At 36.9% G+C, this 22,644-nt stretch overlaps 4 protein-coding genes across 4 annotated transcripts; 3 read left to right on the top strand and 1 right to left on the bottom strand.

Moving 5' to 3' along the window:
- Positions 1-3,884: 3,884 nt before the first annotated feature.
- Positions 3,885-7,872, top strand: LOC105973779 (uncharacterized). The gene is made up of 2 exons (XM_012998827.2): positions 3,885-4,395; positions 4,729-7,872. Exon 2 carries the CDS (start codon positions 4,836-4,838, stop codon positions 7,728-7,730), a length of 2,895 nt encoding a protein of 964 aa, XP_012854281.2. The 5' UTR covers positions 3,885-4,395; positions 4,729-4,835; the 3' UTR covers positions 7,731-7,872.
- Positions 7,873-10,292: 2,420 nt separating this feature from the next.
- LOC105973796 (cytochrome P450 86A22) lies at positions 10,293-12,063 on the top strand. The gene has a single exon (XM_012998847.2). The coding sequence runs from the start codon at positions 10,339-10,341 to the stop codon at positions 11,908-11,910; it is 1,572 nt and encodes a 523-aa protein (XP_012854301.2). The 5' UTR covers positions 10,293-10,338; the 3' UTR covers positions 11,911-12,063.
- Positions 12,064-13,816: 1,753 nt separating this feature from the next.
- LOC105973757 (mitogen-activated protein kinase kinase kinase YODA) lies at positions 13,817-19,953 on the top strand. Its single transcript, XM_088817821.1, has 12 exons — positions 13,817-14,040; positions 15,754-16,210; positions 16,318-16,857; positions 17,167-17,254; positions 17,448-17,510; positions 17,716-17,876; positions 18,002-18,077; positions 18,394-18,453; positions 18,534-18,641; positions 18,750-18,989; positions 19,253-19,525; positions 19,610-19,953. The coding sequence occupies exons 2-11, from the start codon at positions 15,783-15,785 to the stop codon at positions 19,394-19,396; spliced, it is 1,908 nt and encodes a 635-aa protein (XP_088673947.1). The 5' UTR covers positions 13,817-14,040; positions 15,754-15,782; the 3' UTR covers positions 19,397-19,525; positions 19,610-19,953.
- Positions 19,954-20,186: 233 nt separating this feature from the next.
- On the bottom strand, positions 20,187-22,596 carry LOC105973758 (putative aquaporin PIP-type pTOM75). Its single transcript, XM_012998800.2, has 4 exons — positions 22,064-22,596; positions 20,776-21,071; positions 20,559-20,699; positions 20,187-20,463 (listed from the first exon to the last, which is right to left on the bottom strand). The coding sequence occupies exons 1-4, from the start codon at positions 22,392-22,394 to the stop codon at positions 20,359-20,361; spliced, it is 873 nt and encodes a 290-aa protein (XP_012854254.2). The 5' UTR covers positions 22,395-22,596; the 3' UTR covers positions 20,187-20,358.
- Positions 22,597-22,644: the final 48 nt, after the last annotated feature.

Genomic DNA, 22,644 nt, shown 5'->3' with positions numbered 1-22,644 from the left:
TTATTTTTATTTTTGCCTAAGAGATAAGATCAAAACTCTTTTTATCTATTAAATACAATTTGCATTTGCTTATTCCAAGGATTAGTATAAATAAACATGTTCATGAGCTAATAATAATAATTAAATTAGGCAGCCATGTTAAAGTTATTGCAACAAGACAAACAGTGAGCCTGTCTGTAAAGATTTGTCTAATTACTTAATTATTAATTTCTATAGGTAAACAAATGGCATTTTTTATGGGAAATTACTGGCAAATCCTCTGAGGTAATGTCAAATTACGAAAAAACTCTTCATCTTCGTGTAATTACAATCACCACCCTCAATATATATCTTGTTTTACGCTTCCGTTCTTACGGTCTTAAATTTACCTACAAAATAAGAGGGGGTTTTCGTAAGAAAATACATAGTTGAGGGGTGATTGTGATTACCCAAATAAGAGGGGTGTTTTTCGTAATTTGACATAACCTTAGGAGGTGACCGTAATTTGTTTTTTTTTTTTACTATTTAATTTTGCAAATGGACAGATTTTCTCTTTTGTTTAATTTTTTTTCCCTTAGTTTGTCTGCTGGAGCAGTAAATTAAAGTTTTATTACCTAAGCCAATAGACAATGTGAACAGAAGCATATGAATATTCTATTTGTTAATGTCTTGAGCCCCAATAAATATTAATTTAACAAAAAATAATTATTAAAAAAATAAATAAAAAATTACCAAAAAGAGAAGCTGAGCAACTTTCCTGAATATTGGACTCAATTCATTCTTGAGTAGTGAAAACTGTGCATTTTAGCACTTTCCAGGTGGATTTCCAGTGCATGCACTTGGCAACCAATTGATAAAGGTTGGGAAATTAAAAAAAAAAAATTTAAAAATAGAAGGGCAAAATAGTCATTTTACATAAATCGAAAAACCAATCATATATCGATTAGAGAAGAAGAAACAAAAATGGTCATGTCAATAAGACATTTCATAAGTATCTCAAAAGTTCGTTATAAGTATTTTTTGCCTTGGTTTTTTTGAGTGTCTCTTTAGTCAATTTTCTTTTTTGTATAGTAGAACCTAATCTTATTTAAATAATATTTTTTTTTCCGATCCCGACTCAAGGACACTAAAAAAACGCAAGGAGTGACATATTCATATTTGATGAGCTTGGGAAAAGACCATGTAGCCCATATAATTAGTCAAATGAAAAAGATTAATCGAGACACAATTTTGGAGTTCTTGATTAATTAATTAATTATTAGGGTTCAAATTTTAAGGGGGGAAAACATGTTTAATAGTTGTGGGGGCAATGATGAACAAAATATCCAGTATAAATAAAATAAAATCAAGAAGATTATTAGTTGTCTCCTCCTTGTAACCAGCTACCAAACACTATAAAGAAATATTTGGTCTTCTTATATACCATGATTTATGTTACAACACATTTTCTTAAGTTGTATACATGTTTATAGATCAATGTGCTAGCTAGTTTGGAAGAAGAGAGAGTAAAAATAAAATAAAAAACACAAGAAAAGTATACCATTATCAAAAAAATAATTAACAAGATATATATGTATATATCTTACACTAAGAGGGGGTGTTTGGCTAAACAGCTTATAAGTTGTTAAAAATAGCTTATAAGATGTTTAAGAGCTTGTAAGTTTTTTTCAAAATGTTTAGTAATTTAGAGAAGAAAAAAAATCTTAAAACTTAAAAAAAAAATAGCTGTTGGAGAGCTTTTAAGATATTTAAAAAAAATATATCTCTACCCGTTATTTTTATTTAAGATCTTATAATGCATAAAATACCTTATAAACTCATTACCCAAACACGTTAAAATAGGGGATGACAGGGCTAGCTCCCCCAACATTTCTTAATCACTCATAGCTCTATATGTTGTCTCTACCACTTCCTGAAACTAATAGTACGTTAGAATTCTATTGGAATCACGTATCTAATGCATTATCTCGTTAGAGTTTCTAACAATGTTTCAGGGGTGGTTGTAATTATCGATAGCACAAGGACCCTAAAGTTATTTTAGCATAGCTTAGGGGTGCAGGTGTAATTTACCCTAAATAAAGAGACGGAATACAACTAATTTCTTTAGAAAAATTCTCATTTGCTCTACAACTATTTATTTTTTGAATTTTACTAAACACTTTGGAAGAACTTATAAAGTCTTAAACATCTTTTTTCAATGGCTTATAAGATTAGTCAAACATCCTCTATGAATTAATCTAGAAAATATATGACGTAACAGTTAGTCAGTTCTTAGAATAAGTTATCGTACGTAGGAACTTATAAGCCGTTTAAAATAAGCCGAGGCAAACAATGGTGTGAACACATCAGAGCCGTCCATTTGTTGTGCTCTCACATGGAAGTGGAAGGCATGTGCTTGCTGGCTGATCGGAAACCAAAAATAGTGGTTTCGTACTTATGATGATGTTGAAAGATCCTAAAATTAACACACTGTGATAAAAAGTCAACTCAACAGTTTCAAATTTCTCTGGTTTTTCTTGCAGTGTTCAAATTGATGAGTGGGGGGAGTCAATTTGACAACGATTTCTCTCACCTTTATATATATATATATATATATATATATATATATATATATATATATATATATATATATATATATATATATATATATATTATTTACCTTGCAATTTATGTATGAATATGTGAAAGTTTAATTTTTTTAGGGTAAACTACGGCCATTCAGGAGATGAGAGGTCAAATTATGAAAACCCCATTTATATTTGGATAATTACGACCGCATCATTTAAATATGAATCTATTTACATACGTCCATTCTCGTGGTGTCAAATTTAGTGGAATCTTCTGGATTATGTGGAATATTCTCTAATTTGTACTCGTTATTTACCCTATTCGAGCTCCATATTTTGAAACAAGACGTGTCTCTTGACTTGTAAATATCAGATTATGGCCTGGTGCATTAGAAACTACATTTTTGCACAAAACAATTACAAACCAGGAACATTCCACGTAATCAAAAAGATTATGTTGAATTTGACACCCACGGAATAGACGTGTAAGAAGATTCATAGTTAATGGGGTAAAATGTAATCACTCAAACATGAGTGTAGTTTGTGTAACTTAACCTTACCTCAGGGAGTTAACTATATTTTTCCTTTTTTAATAGGATTTGTGAAAGGGAGTATAGGCATAGTACAATAGTAATTAAATGTTTGTAGCAATTTGGAAGTAGATTTTAATAAGATCTTACACAAACAATTATTGCCACACAAACTAGGTTATTAATGGAAAAGCACTTTCTTTTAACCTAGGATTGATGAAATAATTAATAAATATATACCGTTGAAGAAATTATTGTTCGAAGAGGGCACTAACCAACCATTAATTCTAGAGTCTACACTATATAGTATATACAACTAGGTGTTGAATTCTTTAACCAATTTAAAAGAATATAATGTACTCTAAAAAAATAAAAAGAAAAATAAATAGATCAATAAACACATAATTATTACCATAGTAACATGAAAACATAAGTGAATCAACACTTGAAACTATCCATTTTTTTATGACATAGTAATATACCGTTTTCTTCTATGCTACACTCAGTTAACATTACACCGAACGTTTTTTTATAGTTAATCTAATTATCTAATATGTACTACACTGCATGTAAAGTGTTTTTATTGGGTAAAAATTCGATTTTCATCCACGCATCGATAACGTTGTATGTGTAATTACAATCATTCATATTGATTATATTATTACTATTTCTTCATCCATCTTTTGAGCTATATTTAAAGTAAAAAAATGCACACCAATTAATTTAAGGGGGAAATTCTCTATTCTACGAAATTACCATATACAGACACAGACAAATATTACATACACGATACATATATCTATACTAGGAGAGAGAGAGAGAGAGAGAGAGAGATGAGTTGGTTAAAAAAGGGATTTTTTTTTTTTTTTCAATTTTCAGAACTGAGTAAAAAAGGGTATAATAATTAGCAGCAGTATATTCAAATATGAGCGAGAACCCTTTTCAAAATTTCTGCTGAAAAAAGGGTCAAAATCCATTTCTCCAATTTCTCTTTCGCCATTTTCAATTTCCTTTTTTTCTCGACAAATAAAAACGCGTTCTTTCTTTTACTTACATGGACAAATAAACTCCCCTTTCTCGTACTTGTCAACTCTCTCCATTTTTCTGGGCCGTGCATATATGTATATGTACTCACCACCATATTTATATACATATATTTTTTCGAGGAATACTATGTTTTTTTTTTCTTGAAATGTTGAAGATTGTAATAAAGATCGTTTCTTGATTTTTTTTTTTTCTGTGTTGTTGTCTGTGAGGGCATTTACTCTTTGCGGTTTCGTCTTCCCTTCTTGGAAATTTTGAAGTCAATACAGATTCAAGTAAGTTCTTCAGATCTGAAACCCATTTTTATTTTATTTATTTAGTCAATTTTTTTATTTCATTTTGAGTTAGACAAGGTTCAATTTATGCTAAAGACTTCTTTTTTAATTGTATTTTTTTTTTTTTTGAGTTAGATCTAAATTGCTTTCACTTGAACTTCTGTGATGCTTTTTTTTTTTTTTTTTTTTTTTTTTCTTTTATAGTTTTATTATGAATCTCTGCTTTGTAGTGCTCAAAGATACAATTTTTAGCAATGTGGAATCTATAATTATTATTGTTAATTTATTTTTTTGTGTGTGAAATTGATTTTAATTTTATTTCAAAAAAAACAGGTTCCCAGAATATTACATTGATGATGGATTCACTGTAATACTATCCTCATTGATGAGGATGTATCTAATTACACCAAACAAGGGATTGATTCAAGAATCTAAAAAGAATGGATCTTGAAGAAGTACAACACACCACTAAATTCGGAGCGTTGCCTAGCACAACATCCCGGAACTTATCCTCGTCGTCATCCGCATTTTTCTCCGCCGATCAATCTCCGTTCTTCTCCCCCAAATCGCCACCCAGTCACTTGCCCACCACGAATACAGAATCGGAATTCTTCACGAGCATTAGATTAGCTTCTTCGAACGATGCCTCCACGGGAGTTTCGAAAAGCCCCTTGTCTCGCCACAAGGGGAACAACAGTAAGAAAGTCGAGAAGCTTCTAGAAACTTCCGTCACCCCGACTTCCTTCTCCTCCAACCGAATAAGGAGCTGCGATGTGTACATAGGCTTCCACGGAAGAAAGCCGTTGTTGCTCCGTTTTATAAACTGGCTTCGAGCAGAGCTGGAGGTACAAGGCATGAGCTGCTTTGTCACAGACAGATCGAGATGTACGAGCTCTCGTAAGCACAGCGTAGTCGAAAAAGCCATGGATGCAGCCACTTTCGGAGTCATAATCTTGACTAGAAAGTCCTTTCGAAATCCGTACACTGTCGAAGAGTTGAGATTTTTCTCGAGCAAGAAGAATCTAGTGCCAGTGTACTTCGATGTGGGGCCCGACGACTGCCTCGTGAGGGATATAATCGAGAAAAGAGGGGAGCTTTGGGAGAAATATGGAGGTGAGCTGTGGCTACTTTACGGAGGGCTCGAAAAAGAATGGAGAGATGCTGTGGGAGCACTTTCGCGTGTGGACGAGTGGAAACTCGATGCGCGTGATGGGAAATGGAGGGATTGTGTTATACGGGCTGTGACTTTACTGGCGTTGAGATTAGGAAGGAGAAGCGTTGTGGATAGATTAGCAAAGTGGAGAGAGAAAGCGGAGAGAGAAGAGTTCCCTTTTCCAAGAAACGAGAATTTCGTCGGCCGGAAAAAGGAGCTGTCGGAGCTGGAGTTTATGCTATTCGGAGACGTTAGCGGAGATGCGGCGGAGAGGGACTATTTCGAGCTCAAGGCTAAACCGAGGCGGAAGAAGAAGAACTTGACTATTGCTTGGGGAAGGACTAGTTCGATAGACGAGAAACGGAGAAGCGAGGGAAGTGGCGGTAATTATAGTAATAGTAATAAACGGAAGGGGAAAGAACCCGTTGTGTGGAAGGAATCGGAAAAGGAAATCGAGATGCAGAATGTTGACGTTTCTCAACCACAACAAAAGTCAAAGAGTAGGAGAAGGTCGACGAAAGTTGTGTACGGAAAGGGGATTGCTTGTGTGACGGGCGATTCGGGCATCGGGAAAACCGAGATGCTTCTAGAATTCGCGTATAGGTTTCGTCAGAGGTACAAAATGGTTCTTTGGATAGGCGGCGAAAGCAGATACATTCGTCAGAACTATATGAATTTACGTTCGTTTCTTGAAATCGATTTAGGGTTAGAGGGTTGCACCACGGTTGAGAAAACCCGTCCGAAGAGCTTTGAGGAGCAAGAGGAGGCGGCCATAGCAAGAATCCGAAGGGAGCTCTCGAGGAATATTCCGTTTTTGGTCGTGATCGATAATTTGGAGAGTGAGAAGGATTGGTGGGACCACAAGCATGTGATGGATCTTTTGCCCCGTTTCGGCGGAGAGACGCATGTGCTTATATCCACACGGTTGACCCGGATAATGAATCTTGACCCATTGAGGCTCTCGTATTTGTCGGGTGTCGAGGCAATGTGTTTGATGCAAGGTGGTGGTTTTAATAAAGATCAATCGATTAAAGAACTCGATTCTTTACGAGTTATTGAAGAGAAGCTAGGGAGATTAACACTAGGTCTTGCTATAGTGGGTGCTATTCTATCGGAGCTTCCGATAAACCCTAGTCGGTTACTGGACACCATTAACCGAATGCCTTATAGGGTTCGAGAGAATCACGTCCTAAATCGGAACAGTTTTCTCTTGCAAATTTTCGAGGTTTGCTTCTCGATATTCGACCACGCGAACGGTCCGAGGAGTTTAGCGACGAGAATGGTTCTCGCTAGCGGTTGGTTCGCCCCGTCGCCGATTAATTTGACCGTTTTGTCCTCCGCCGCGCAGAAGATACCCGAAAAGCAGCGCCGGAGAAGGCTGTGGAGAAAGATTCTCTGCTCCATACCGTGCACCTGCGGTTCGTCGTCGTTCGAGGAAGCGGAGGCGTTTGCTTTGTTGCTGAGGTTTAATTTGGCGAGGAGTTGTTGTGGAGAAGGGGTTGTGCAGTTCAACCATCTCGTGAGGCTCTACGCGAGGAAGAGGGGGATCGAGGGGGTTGCTAATGCGACGGTGACAGCTGTCACCACCACCACCCTTGGCGGCGGCCGTGGGGTATTGCTGTCCTCCGACGACCACGTGTGGGCGGCGTGTTTTCTGCTGCTAGGGTTTGGGAAGGATCCGGTGGTGGTGGAATTGAAGGTGGCGGAGTTGCTAAATCTCGTGAAGGAGGTGATACTGCCGCTGGCGATTCGGACGTTCGTCACGCACTCGAGGTGCGCGGTGGCTCTGGAGCTGCTCCGCCTGTGCACGGAGGCGCTGGAGGCGAACGACGAGGAGTTTGTCACGCCGGTGAACAGGTGGGTGGATAAGAAGGTGGGGGCGATGACGTGCTGCGGCGGTGGCGGGCCCATGGGTGGGATGCTGACTAGGACGAGGGCGCAGATGAACCCTTGGATTTGGCGGGAACTGGCGCTGGCGCGTGCGAGCGTGTTGGAGGTGAGGGCGAAGTTGATGGCGAGGGGCGGGCAGTTCGATTTGGGAGACGATTTGATTAGGAAGGCTGTTTTTGTTAGAACTTCCATTTGCGGCGAGGACCACCCGGACACTGTGGCGGCGCGTGAGACGCTTGGCAAACTTACTAGGTTAATTGCTAATTCTATCCAAACTCCTAATTCATCATAGCCGTTTTTTTTTTGTTTTTTTTTTTTTTTTAAATTTGGGTAGTGGAGGTATAGTAACAGAAATTTGAATAAGTTGCGTTTATAGTTTTTTTTCATTGTCCAAAGAAATCATATACCAATTTATTTTTAGTTTCTTCCTTAAATTTTAGATTTCCTTTTTTTTTTTGAGAAAATAATTAATTACTAATACTCTCCGAACAACCGTATTAGCGCCGACGCATGTAAACTCGTTTCTCAATTAACCTCCTAGTTTCTTCGTTCCTGCGATTTCTAAGCCACCACCATTGCCACAAGGAACTCTTTTTTCACCGAGCAAATGTTTCGCATCACAGATCCATCCCATTGTTGACGATGCGCGTGTCCGCTTTATGGAGTTCCTCGAACGCCGACGATCCTGCATACCTTGACGGTGTAGAGTGACATGTACAATAGAGTCTTCTTCGGTGTTGCACCGACTACAAATTGGAGACTGCATGATCTCTAAGATGCGGGTCGACCCATAGTGATGTTTCCCTACCATTCCCTATTCTACGACGAAGGCCCATTTTTTAAGAATAGATAGTTTCCCAGATACTTCTCCATGTCGACGAAGTTCGGAGACCAATGTCCGCCCTAACTAAGTGTCCCCTCGGAAAATACCTCGCCGTCAAAATTCAAATCCACAGGGATAGTGTTTTTTTTTTACCCTAATGGCATACTTCATAATTTTTTAAATTATTCTTTTAATTTTATTTTATCTCCTATTTTCCATCGTCAATCAGATTTCAAATCCGCAAGCAAATTCCTAATCCACTCGGTGTATTTTTCTTAATTTTGAAATGTTATTTTGTGCATCGCACGGGGAAAAATACCGGTGTGTATAAATTACGATTCGACCCCTATTTTCATGTTACATGAAATAAAAACATTTCAATTTAAAAAAATAAAATAAAATATATACTGGTTGATATATTTGGTATTTGACATAGTCAGCTTTTTGACTAGTGCCATTTATTAAAACTCCTAACTGTAATGTTGGAAAAAAAAAAAGCAATTACTCTCAACATTTCCACTTGAGAACAGAGAAAGTGACCACTCGAATTCGCACAAATTTTACATTTAGTCCCTCATGTTTATAAAAAATATAGTTTTCATCCCTTTACGTCAATTTTCTGCTAGTATTAATGGAAGTAAGCATGTGTCCGTCACCGCCTTAACTAAAGAACTAACGGTAAATTGACGGAAATGATAAAAAATGTTTTAATTATTGAAACATGAGGGATCAAATGTGTTTTTCGTGAACATGAGGGACCAAATGTGAAATCGGTGCAAATTTGAGGGACGAAACTGTAATTTTACCATATTATTTTTGTCTTGTAAGTTAATTTTTTTTAATTTAATTTCATTTTTCTAAAATTAATATATACAGTTAGAAAGTATTGGAAAAAAGTCGTGGAATAAATTATCACGAAATGTAATGCAAAAACGTGTAACGGTTGTCGGTGAGTAACAAGTGTGCAAATATTCGTAATCGTATATTCATTACATGTTGATGCATAATTCCTCAACTAATTTCGTCTACTTTCTCCTTATCATTCAATGCAGGAATTTAAGGGCTGGAAAAGAAAAAGAAAACAGAAAGAATAATAATTTTAAAGAAGAAATTAATTCTTATTCTTCCAAAATGAAATAAATATTTGAAGATTAAATAATGCATGAGTTTTCAGTTAAAGTGTAGGGCTAATTATTACAGATCAAATTTGGAGGCGATTACTTCTTCCATCCATCGCCTCGTTTCGGATAAAATAATATAATCCGATACACAATATAATCAATGCGTATCAAACGTTTGAAGTTTCGGTTTAACAACGAGCCCGGAATTTAATCTAATGATGTATGAATTATACATGCGTCTAATTAACCTCGGAACTCTTATTATCATACAATATATCGAATGAAGTACATTACACTTATAATCGTAAATGTTAACTTACGAACATTAGATAATCACGTACATATTACCTTATCACGCGTACACAGTGTAATATTTCTTATCCAGTTCAATTAATCTTATCAATCTAATCAATATTCCCAAACGAAGGCCTGTGCACATATATTTATCCTGATTTTCTTGTTACTCCAACGACCCTTGCTGCCATTTAATGTTGCTGCTTTAACAGCTCCTCTCTCTCTCTCTCTCTCTCTCTCTCTCTCTCTCTCTCTCTCTCTCTCTCTCTCTCTCTCTCTCTCTCTCTCTCTCTCTCTCTCTCTCTCTCTCTCTCTCTCTCTCTCTCTCTCTCTCTCTCTCTCTCTCTCTCTCTCTCTCTCTCTCTCACATCATATAGATAGATATATAAATAATATATGTGTGTACTGGTTTCAAACAGCGGCCAAAACCCCTCCCCCTACCCCAATTTATTGCCACTTTTTTATTTTTCTATAAATTACTTTTATTAATTATCTTCTCTCTTACTCACACTCTTTCTTGGTTTCTTTTCTTCTTCAATCTCATATATATATATATATACCCCTCTTTTTATATATATATATACAAAATACATTCATTTGCTGAATATTCTTTTTATTGTTTAATTTTCTGCAGTGGTTTTTGTAATTAATTAAATTAAATAATGGATATTTCGACGGTCATGATGATTTCAGCCTTCGTAGCAGCGTATTTCCTATGGTTCAGATCAATTACTAGGTCCTTAAACGGGCCGAGATTGTGGCCCGTGTTGGGCAGTCTACCGGGCCTAATTGAGAACAACGGCCGCATGCACGATTGGATCGCCGATAATCTCCGGGCCTGCGGCGGCACGTACCAGACTTGCATACTCGCAGTCCCGTTTTTGGCCCGGAAACAAGGGCACGTGACGGTCACGTGCGACCCGAAGAATTTAGAGCACATTTTGAAGGTCAGGTTCGACAATTACCCCAAGGGGCCAACCTGGCAAGCCGTGTTCCATGATTTGCTGGGCCAGGGCATCTTCAACTCCGACGGCGACACGTGGCTGTTCCAGCGTAAGACCGCCGCACTCGAATTCACCACCCGGACGCTCCGTCAAGCCATGTCCCGATGGGTGAGCCGAGCCATCGAGACTCGGTTCGTGCCGATACTGAATACGGCTCAGCTCCAGGGCAAGCCGGTCGATCTCCAGGACCTTTTGCTACGGCTCACTTTCGACAACATTTGCGGCTTGGCTTTCGGTAAGGACCCGCAGACGCTCGCCGTCGATATGCCGGATAACAGCTTCGCCGCGGCTTTCGATCGAGCCACCGAAGCCACGCTTCAGCGCTTCATTTTCCCGGAGTTTGTTTGGAAATTAAAAAAATGGCTCCGGCTCGGAACGGAGCTCAGCTTGAGCCGGAATCTGAAACACGTGGACGAATACATGACCAATGTCATCAGTACACGTAAGCTCGAACTGACGAGTCAGCAAAACGGCGTCGTACACGACGATTTGTTATCCAGATTCATGAAGAAGAAGGAACCCTACACCGACGAATTCCTCCAATACGTCGTCCTCAATTTCATACTCGCCGGACGCGACACGTCATCGGCGGCGCTCAGCTGGTTTTTCTGGCTGCTCACTCTCAATCCCGCGGCGGAGGAGAAAATCCTGCTCGAACTCTGCTCAATTTTGACGGAAACTCGCGGCGGCGGCGGAGATACCTCTAATTGGCTTGACAATCCGTTACTTTTCGAAGAAATTGACCGGTTGATTTACCTGAAAGCGGCGCTGTCGGAGACTTTACGATTGTACCCTTCCGTGCCGGAAGATTCGAAGCACGTAATCGCCGATGATGTGCTTCCCGACGGAACGTTTGTACCGGCGGGATCGAATATTACTTACTCGATCTACTCCGCCGGTCGAATGAAATTCGTTTGGGGAGAAGATTACCTGGAATTTAAGCCGGAGAGATGGTTGTCGGAAGACGGGAAGAAATTTGAGGCGAAGGATCAATTCCGATTTGTTGCGTTCAACGCGGGGCCGAGGATTTGTCTGGGGAAGGATTTGGCCTACTTGCAGATGAAGTCGATTGCGGCGGCGGTGCTGCTCCGCCACCGCCTCACGGTGGCGGTGGGGCACAAGGTGGAGCAGAAAATGTCGTTGACGCTGTTCATGAAATATGGCCTGAAGGTGAATGTGCATCGCAGGGACTTGGCTCCAATATTGGAAAAGATTGGTAATTATAAATAATGGGTTTATTATTATTATTATTATATATTATATTATATGTTGTTTTATTTTCTATTTTATTTTTCACATTGGAAATAGTATACTATATATTTGTATTGCTTTACTTGGATTAGTGAGAATAAAATGAAATTGCATTTCGATTAATTTGTTAAATTTTTTTTTTTTTTTTAAATAAGAAGAAATTATTGATATTTATATTGTTTAATACACGTACATAAATTTAAACGACGGTGATTGTGAAACGAATTGAGTAATAAATCATTATGATTACTTGTAGAACTTTGGTTCAGAGAACCGATTATCTAAGGTTATGTAAATATTGCACCGAATAAATAACATATCATTGTTGTTTACTAAAATTATATACACGGAAATGTTTGATTTATATAAAATAGGCCAAAATATATACACACCCACGATATTACCCGATGAGATTTATATGGTCTTATATCTAAAATATTACTAGAACGAGATTATTAATTAATTGAGTGTATATTTAAAATTTTCAAGATTTACAGTCCATATATATAAAAAAACATCATGAAAACATCATTCATACGTTACATTAAACTCGAATAATATATAATTAATAAGCTTACCATCTTCATCGACATAATTATGCAAATACTATATCATTCTCGTAATATTATCAACACTAATATATGAAATATATTAATATCTCGAATTAATAATCACATTATGTAGTTTGAATTTTAATTACATAATTATAGGTTGTAGATTTAAATATTACACATCTCCATAAAATATTGTTTTAATATTATCCAAATCTACCCTTTTTCTTTTAATAAATTAAATAATAAAATCCAACCTGGATTGTAGGACCAAAATGGTAATTAATAAATGCAAAATCCAAGAACTTGCAATTTAAAATCTTAATTTCATATAAAGTATGGAGATTATGTAATTGTGACAAAAAAAGTAAGATAATTGGCAAAATAAAAAAGTTACATTAATTTAATTTTGTAAATTACTATTGGTCGAATTGAATCATTCGGATGACGTCACTATGATGAAATCAAATGGCGAGAGGTGGCAAGGTATAATCGTATGGTACTGTAATTTTATCACTGAATTGTTTTTCTTCCATGCAACTATATCTCTCTATTGAAAGAGTTAAAAATGCTATTGCCAGAAAAAAACTAAAATGTGTAATGACATTAGTACCCCTCATCTTATGAACATTTCAATGGATTATTATGTCTAATTCAATATTTATTAGCAATTTATGTATTATATTATCAAACCAAATATTTCCATAACTAATAAAGTTTAAAAAAATGTCAATTTGTTTAATTAATAGTGCACAAAATTTGATTTTTGTTGTTCGTCGAGTAATTTTCATTTGTTCGGGTGTTCTGGAAAATTATCATTGTCTTACAAAAGAAATATTTCTCAAGTAAACGGTAAGTTTTAATATGGACTTAATGAAACTACGTTTGATGTCAACGACAATCGCAAACTTCAATCTCTAAAAAATTATAAAAATGCCATACATTGTATCCGTATAAAAAAAACTATATATAGCCCGTATTTAATAAGTCACCTTAAAAAGTAAAGTTAACGTTATAGATGTATCGTACTAACAAAAATGATTACAACGACTCGGATCTACTAATCTCTCAGCTCCAACGTATAATTATTTAAAAACTAAATTCAATCACTAAAACAACGACAATCTACGACCTATCAACTCGAACGTACACTCATTTTAAACCTAAATTCACTTTTCGGGACTTTTATACTAAAACATAATTACAATTGACTAGGAAAATTCTATCAATTTAAAAAAACATTAAATTATCGAGTTAATAATTTAACACATTCTCACCTAGTTGAGGCTGAAATAATCTAATATTTAAGCAAGGTTATTAAATTATCGAAGTTTGTACTGTGTATTTGAGTGCTCTAGTGTCAAAAAGTGTGTCAATAGTAATTTCCCTCTCTAGAAAAAAGTGCATGCATAATATATACATAAATATATGTGTATGTATATATAGAGCGGACACCCTTTCTCTCTCTAAAACATATTACTCTCCTTTTCTGTACGGGTGATTATGTGAGAACAAGGAATTTTTTTTTCGGTGCGGTTCGCTGCTGCCCTTCCCTCCGGTGAGTAGGATTACAATAAATTAGGGTTTGACATTGACGTAATTCAGCTCAGATTCTGTGTTTCCTACCATAATTTCATCGTGTATTAGCCAATTGAGCCTCTATAAATTCGTGTTCCCAACATTCCCATTTCATCAACTAGCAGTAGCATAATCATTCTGTGTTTTCATTACAGGATTTCACTGTTTACGCTTCCGTAGTGTATTCTTAATTTTTTAATGGCTGCATTTTCCCTAAATCTGTCCTGAGTCGTTTTTGTGAGTTTGTGTCCGAGTTTGAAGTTCGAAGTTCGATTTCAGGTGAATTTCATTTTACTAAAAAAAAAAAAAAATTTTAGTGGGGGGGGGGGGGGGGGGGGGGGGGGGGTGGTCCAACAGTTGTTTTTTGATTTGATTTTTCTGGTTCAGCTCGGGGAATTTAATTGTTTTGTCGAATTTCAGCATCAGTCTACAATTATTACTGTGTTTTTCTTCAGGGTTTGTGTGTGTGTGTGTGTGTGTGTGTGTGTAATGAGCTTTCTAATAGATGTATATGCACCAAGATTTATTTATATGGTTTGATATGGTAAGTTAATTGGGGTTCTTGATGTGTACCCACACAAAATCATATTCTCGTAAATTTCTTCATGGATTTTATTTTGTGATGAGCTTTCTAATAGATTTATCTACATCTTGGTGGTGATGAAAATCTTGAATTTCTACATCTTTAGAAATGGATGCAGTTATATGTTTAGAAGAAGTAATGTTTTTGTTGATTTTACTTGATAATTTTTTTTGTATTGGAATGTGATGATATATCAGCGTCTATTTGCCTAGAATCTACATACACGAGTATATAACATATCGTACCTAAAGGAAGGTTTGTTATTTGTGACGTGAACGTCAAGAAGTTATTGTCCTGATTCGGTAAATATATCCATCAATGTTTCGGTATCCCGTAAAACAGAACGCTTCAGATTCATATTATCAAAATATGCCGATTCAGTAATCATAATGTATAATGGAATTCGTTAAATCTAAGCAATTCCCATTTAACTGAAAATCTCGAAATGTTTTGTCGGCGAGTCCTTTATTATCTGAAAGTTGGTCCATTGACTTTCTTCTAGCAATTTATTAATGGAAATAGGTATTCGTGATGGATATTGGAAACATTTCCATTCAGAGTATGTGCGTCGCATTTGTTTAAAAAAAACCGATAAGCATAAACATTTGAAGGAGTTCCTTTTTTAGAATAGTTTTTTTAATTATAGTAAGAATATGCATTACCTACAGAGTCCTAATGTTTACGGTCTAAAAGTAAAAGTCGCCTGGTCACATGCTCATACTGATACTTAATAAATGTTTCATAGACCGGTGTGACAGCTTTTTAGCGATATTTAATTAGTTATGGACTCAACTCCATAATATATCGTGTGAACTTTGTCCATTTTGTTTATGCATCTGTAAGACACATGTAAAATATTTTGTCGTGTTTCTCTTTCTTCCTGTTTCTCTTTAATGTAGTTTCTGATTGCTCGTTGATAGCCGCTCTGCATTATTTTTGCCAGCTTTATTATTTGAGTGCACTAATCAAAATTGCTTTGGTTTTGATGTGTCCTCATTCATGTAAAACTTTGTACATCAGCCTTTTGTATCACATTATATTTTGCTTCTAGATTTACGAACTCCGACACTTCAAACTGACTTGACGTTTGATATTTCATATTGTTATAAGGGGGTGAGGCGCTCATTTGTTTATGAACTATGCCTTTATGGTGGAGGAAGTGTTCAAAAGAAGTCAAGAAGAAATCAAACAGGGAAAGTATCATTGGTTCATTGCACATGCAATGCATTAGGCCTATATCTCCACGAAGAAGATGCAGCGATATTACACCAGAGAAACGATCTGAGTTGAGGGAATATTCACAATCTCCATCACCGTCCAAAAAAGTATCACGGTGTCAAAGTTTTGGCGAAAGGCCCAAGTCCCAACCACTTCCCCTTCCCCTTCCAAAACCTGGACATGTCAAGATTGTGGCACATGCTGTAATCGGTGAAGGAAACTTTGCTATTGCTTCTAACTCTAGTGATACCTCTAGCTATACTGACGATCCATCTGACTCACGTCTTCTTAGTCCTCAAGCATCTGATTATGAAAATGGAATTAAATCCGACACGTCGAGTCCTTCGGGGTGAGTTTGTTAGTTACAAAAGTAATATGTTTTTGCAAAGTTATATCTCTAGTTTGACGTGTCTTCTCCTTTATATTACTCCTTATGGTATCTTGAAACTGATATAGGTTGAAGCAGAGGGGTCAGTCTCCCTTTACCGACAAAAGGAATGTAAGGGAGATGTTGAAGCCAGCTAATATACTGTTGAACAAGCAGAGACCTTTGAACTCGAAAGTTGCCCATTTACAGATTCCTCATCATGTTGCTTTCTTGAGTGCACCAGACAGCTCAATGTCAAGTCCTAGAAGAAGTCCAATGAGGTTATTTGGTCACGAGCATGTCACGAACAGGTGTAGTCCTGAATGTTCGCCATTGCCTAGCCCTGGAATGGCGAGTCCATGTCCCAGCTCGAGGATACATAGTGGTGCAGTTACCCCTCTGGATTCTCGTGCAGTTACACCTACAGCCCGGCTTGATGATGGAAGGAAACAAAGCCATCCATTGCCTCTTCCTCCCGTAAGTGTATCTAGTCCTCCAATTACTCCATCATATTCAGCAGGAGCCTCTCCCAGGATTCCACGCAGCCCTACAAGTCCAGGTTCACGTTGGAAGAAGGGACGGTTGCTTGGAAGAGGAACATTCGGACATGTTTATCTGGGTTTCAGTAGGTTGGTGCCTTGGATTAAAATAGGTCAATTAATGCTAATCGTTATTTTTCCTTCTTTCACTAGCAATATGCCTCTGCTATATTATACTATTGCTCTATGCCCTATCAGGGGCATCTATTGACAATCTTGGTTTTCGCCTTAGCCCTTGTTGAATTCTAAACCACATGCAGTTTTTTTTAATTTCTGTTTTTTCTTAAGACTATGTCGGCTTCTTTATCTCTTTATTGCTATTTGCTGCTAATGCTGCATTTGGTGAAATTGTTTAGAACAATTTTATTTATTTGCTTCCCCCCTTTCTCTTTCTATCAGTGAAAGTGGTGAAATGCGTGCAATGAAGGAGGTTACATTGTTCTCGAATGATGCTAAGTCAAAGGAATGTGTGCAACAACTTGGGCATGTGAGTTTTATTAACTCGCATTATTCCGTTCAGTAAGGGGCAGTTTTTTTTTTTTTTTTGCTGGAGCTCTATTTCGGAGAGAGAAAAAATTGCTGCTTACTGAAACAATATTATAGAAGAAAAGAAGTACAATGTTCTTACTGCTTGTCGGCAAATTATCTTTTTGTAACTGTAACTCAAGTAATTCTTGCAGGAAGTTGCATTGTTAAGTCGCCTACATCATCCAAATATTGTGCAATATTATGGATCTGAGACAGTAAGTGTTTTATTTTTTGTAAAATATCTACTTTTTCTCTTCATCATAAACATGTTGATGATTTAGCTTATTTTGTACAACTTTTACATGATTTTTTAGTTGAGAAGATCGTTTTCCATGGTTGTTTTGCCATATGTTTAAAGCATATACCTTAGTTCTGACTGGTTAGTTTTAACCTTCACTGCGGTGTTATGTTTCTTTGTAGGTAGATGACAAACTGTACATATACCTTGAGTATGTATCTGGCGGTTCAATTTACAAAATTCTCCAAGATTATGGGCAGTTGGGAGAAGCAGCGATCCGAAGTTACACCCAACAGATATTATCCGGGCTGGCTTATCTGCATCGTAAAAACACACTTCACAGGTGGGTATTTCTCAAGCAATACATTCTTGTTTGATATTCTATTATTGTTTCTTGTTCATCTCTGAACTTTTTTGAACTTGACAATTGCACTCAACCATTGACCGGGTGTACTTTTATTTGGTTAGGGACATCAAGGGAGCAAATATTCTTGTCGACCCCAATGGGCGGGTAAAACTGGCAGATTTTGGGATGGCAAAACATGTAAGAGGCCCCTCGTAGCTACCTCAATTGTTTTCATTTCAAATGTGTATAATGTTTAGTAGATTTATTAGTAAGTTGGCTATCATAGATGATTTGAAGTGTATATCGTCTCATCTCGTTTTGCTCCGCTCCCAAATAACGATCTGAAAAAATAATTTTGAATCTAGTTGTTAGTTTATGAAGTTAGCCTGCAGCAAAATGGAAAACCGTAAAAATAAATTTTATATTCAATTGACTAATTTGATGTTGGCGCCCCACATTTAGTCTACTTCCATCTGTCCCAATTCGATCTGGATATAAATACTGCATTTTGCAGATAACTGGGCCGTCATGTCCATTGTCATTTAAGGGAAGCCCGTACTGGATGGCACCTGAGGTTGGCTAAAGCTAATTCTTTTCTACTTCCATTTATTTAAATTAAATCCATTCATACTCTAATATTGCATCAGTTTACAGGTCGTAAAGAACTCAAGCGGTTGCAACCTTGCGGTGGATATATGGAGCCTCGGATGCACTGTTTTGGAGATGGCTACCACGAAACCACCTTGGAGTCAGTATGAAGGGGTTGGTTTATCTCGTCATATTCAGACGTTGCATATTGTCTTTATTACATCATATAAGGTACATAAAAATCCGTTTAGTAAATTTTTTTTTTTTTGTGGTCCTTGAAAGGTTGCTGCTTTGTTCAAGATTGGGAACAGTAAAGAACTTCCCGAAATTCCAGATAGCCTCTCAGATGAATGCAAGGATTTTGTAAGGCAATGTTTGCAGCGCAATCCATGTTATCGGCCTACAGCTGCTCAGCTTTTGGAGCATCCTTTTATAAAAAAATCTACTTTATCGGAAAGACATGGTTCAAGTGCTGAACCTACGGAATCCATGCCTGCACTAACGCACAAAGTCAGAGCTCCGGTATATATACTGGTTTTCGTTTTCCGTTTTTTCTAGTGCTATTGATCTTCATGCAACCTGTTCTATAATAGTGAATCCCTTTAATTAAATCCAGCCTTTTATGATTTGCTTATTAAAAACCAGCCCACTGGAAAATGTCGAATTTCGTATTCATTATGTTGGGACATTTAAATAATGTTAAAAGCTATCGTAATATAATATTCCGATGAAGTGTACAAAGCTCATTTGTCCTTGGAAATAAAGTCGAACGACCCATTTTGCAGGAGAAAAAAGAGCAGTTATACGACGCACATTTAGCTTTAGCTGACCGTGTGTCACAACAGCTGCTGAAGAATCCGGTGAGACCAAACCCTGGGTTGAAATTGAGCCCAAAATCTCCACTGGCTAGACACAAGAGTGGGTTTTGATGCCCCGATCGACCTTCTAATTGTGGCAAGAATTTCTAAGTTGTAAAATATCGATTTTTTGGTGTACTTTGTTTCTTTCTTGAAGATGAAGAGGAGAGAGGCCAACAATTGTTAGTATAGTTAGTCAAGGTATTGATTGATTTTGTCGTGTCCTACGTGATCTTCATTCTACTCTTGCAGCAAATACTAATACGGAATTTTTTCGTCTTGCAGATATAGAGAAGCTCTAGAAGTTGGACTGGTAAAAAAAACCCGGAACTACTGTAAATTTAGTCGGATTCGTATTGCGGCGTAGGAAATAGTAGAATAAGGAGCTGCAAAGTATAGTAATTATGTTTCTTTTTTGTGTTGTAAATCTTTTGCCTGTACAGGCTGTATATTTATGGGGCAATTTTGCAAATTGGGAAAAGTATAGGGTTATGCTGAAAAGCATGTTGAATAGGTTGAGTAAAGGTCTTATAGAACTTAGATGTGTCTGCTCTGCTGTAAAGGGTTTTTGTACCAGAATTCTGAGATCATAATGCAATACCAGATCAAATAAAAAAATTATGTTACAATTGACAACGGTCCGATTTTCCATAAACAGACTTCATTGTTGATTAGGGCTTCATTTGGTCGGAAAGATTAGTCACGATTAACTAAATAGTTGGACTTTTGTTGTTTGATGTTTTGTATCTGCAATAACTTTCCAGGTTAGACCCGAAAATATTATGTTATCTTGCCGTTTAATCTTATGTTGACTAATCAAATTTTGGCAACCAAACGAGACCTTAGGCTCTTTACATGATGGTTTCATATAACAATTCTTAATTCACAAGAAGAAACAAGCACATAGATACACAAGCCTCATAATTTACACACGAATTGACAACTTAATCACAATTAACACACTGATGAGAGGAGGATAATAAAGTGCGGATAGGGACGCGGACGAAAAATACGATGGCATGCATAAACTTTGATTAGCAAGCCCTGGTGGTGGTCTTGAAAGGTATGGCTCTGATGACAATCTGGTGGTACAAGGCGGCAAGAGCTGCTCCGATGAAGGGTCCCACCCAGAATATCCACTGATCCATACATACATACATACGAATAAAATACAATTTCGTTAAAATGAATTACTGCGGTATAATATTGAAGAGAGAGAGAGAGTGAGAGTTACGTGGTCATCCCATGCGTGAGCTTTGTTGTAAATGATGGCGGCACCAAGGCTCCGGGCAGGGTTGATGCCAGTTCCGGTGATGGGAATTGTGGCCAAGTGAACCAGAAACACTGCAAATCCAATCGGAAGTGGAGCCAATATCTGCATAACGAATCGAATAAGACTTTTTTCCATTTATTTATTAAATTAAAGGAGACAAAGAAAGAAAGAGACGTACAGGCACATGCGAATCTCGAGCGTTTCTCTTAGCATCGGTAGCAGAGAAAACGGTGTAGACGAGAACAAAGGTGCCGATAATTTCGGCACCGAGGCCATCACCTTTGGTGTAACCATGGTTAACAAAGTTGGCCCCACCTTTAAGGGCCATGTAGGGCCCACTCATGAAACCCTTGACCACACCGGCCCCACATATGGCTCCGAGGCATTGCATCACTATGTAGAACACAGCTCGAGTCAACGATAGCTTTCTTGCCAAGAACAAACCGAATGTCACTGCAGGGTTTATGTGCCCTCCTGTAATTCATTTATTAATTAGTTATGCCTCGACCGATTGTCGACAAAATAGTAGAAGTTAGTAAAATCTTTCGGTTGACAAGATTTAACCTGACTCAAGCCCGCAACCAAATGCTACTACTAATTTTGGGTAGTTATTTTTAACTAATTGAAGAGTAGATTTATTGATTATTTAGTAACTGACAAATAACATAATTAATTAATTAACAGTAGAAAATTAATCAAAATCCAATCCAATCCAAATCAATCCCATAATATAGTAGGGAATAAGTAGTGTCATTCAAGATTCTTTCAACTCTGGCAAATAATTTTTTTTTATTTTTTATTTATTTATGTGTACACAGCCCTGAAGAATGCTACTATATAAAATATTTTTTAAAAATTGGTAAAATAACAAACAAATTCATTTATATATATATATATATATATATATATATATATATATATATATATATATATATATATATATATATATATATATATATATATATATATATATATATATATATATATATATATATATACACACACACACACCCCCTAATAAAGGGTAAATTACGAAAAAAACACCATGAACTTAGGCTAAATAACGAAAAACACCCCACTTATACGTAACAACCAAAACCCCCCTTAATTAACTGTTGATTGAGTTTTTTATCAGAAGAAAATATGTACAGTCTATTATAATATCTTATGTTAAATAGCTGAGAAATAAAAGAAAATATATAAAGTCTATACCGCGAAATAAAAAAAAAATCCGTGAAAAGTCACATTGTAAGGGATTGGTTCAAGACGGAAACAAACCTCAGGGGATTTTCGGTAATTACGAATAAGTAGGGGTTTTTTCGTTATTTATCCTAAGTTCAGGGGTTTTTTCGTAATTACCTAATAATAAATAATAATAATAAAAAAAATTAAAAAAAAAAAAAAAACATAGCTAAAATAGTTCTCACACACACACACACACACACACACAGAGAGAGAAAAGGGACCTGAGATTCCGGCAGTGCAGTAGACAAGGGCAAAGATCATGCCACCAAAGGCCCAAGCAATCCCCTGAATTCCGACAGAGGCGCACTTGTTGTGAGATTTTCCGACACCCATCACTGTCAGTATCGTAATGTACAAGAACAAGAACGTAGCCACGAACTCCGCTATTCCAGCTCTGTAAAACGACCACGATTTCAGCTCCCCCGGCTCGAACAGCGGCGCCGGCGGCGCCTCCTTGTAATCCTTGTCCGTCTGAGCCGCCGTACCCAACGGCTGCCTCTCCGTGTACTTGTTCGCCCCCAGCTTCACATCTTCCTCCTTGCTCTCCGCCATTGATTCTTCAATTCAAGCTTTTTTTTTTTTTTTTTTTTTTTTGGATCTTCAAAGGTGGTGGACTGGTGGTGTATGGTGGGAAGATTAGTGTGTGACGTGTCCTTTATAGGGAGAGAGTGGTCTTTTTTTTTTTCTTTTTTTTTTCTTTTTTCACTGTATAATATTATTATATTAGGCTGCTATAAATAATTTATTTAATTATACTAATCATGTTTAGTTTATGGATTAGAAAAAAGAATATGCTGTTTTT

Source organism: Erythranthe guttata, chromosome 1 (genome assembly GCF_056151865.1).
Source record: "Erythranthe guttata isolate IM_541 chromosome 1, IM_541, whole genome shotgun sequence".
NCBI lineage: Eukaryota > Viridiplantae > Streptophyta > Magnoliopsida > Lamiales > Phrymaceae > Erythranthe > Erythranthe guttata.
This window is presented reverse-complemented; position numbering and strand designations above follow the sequence as displayed.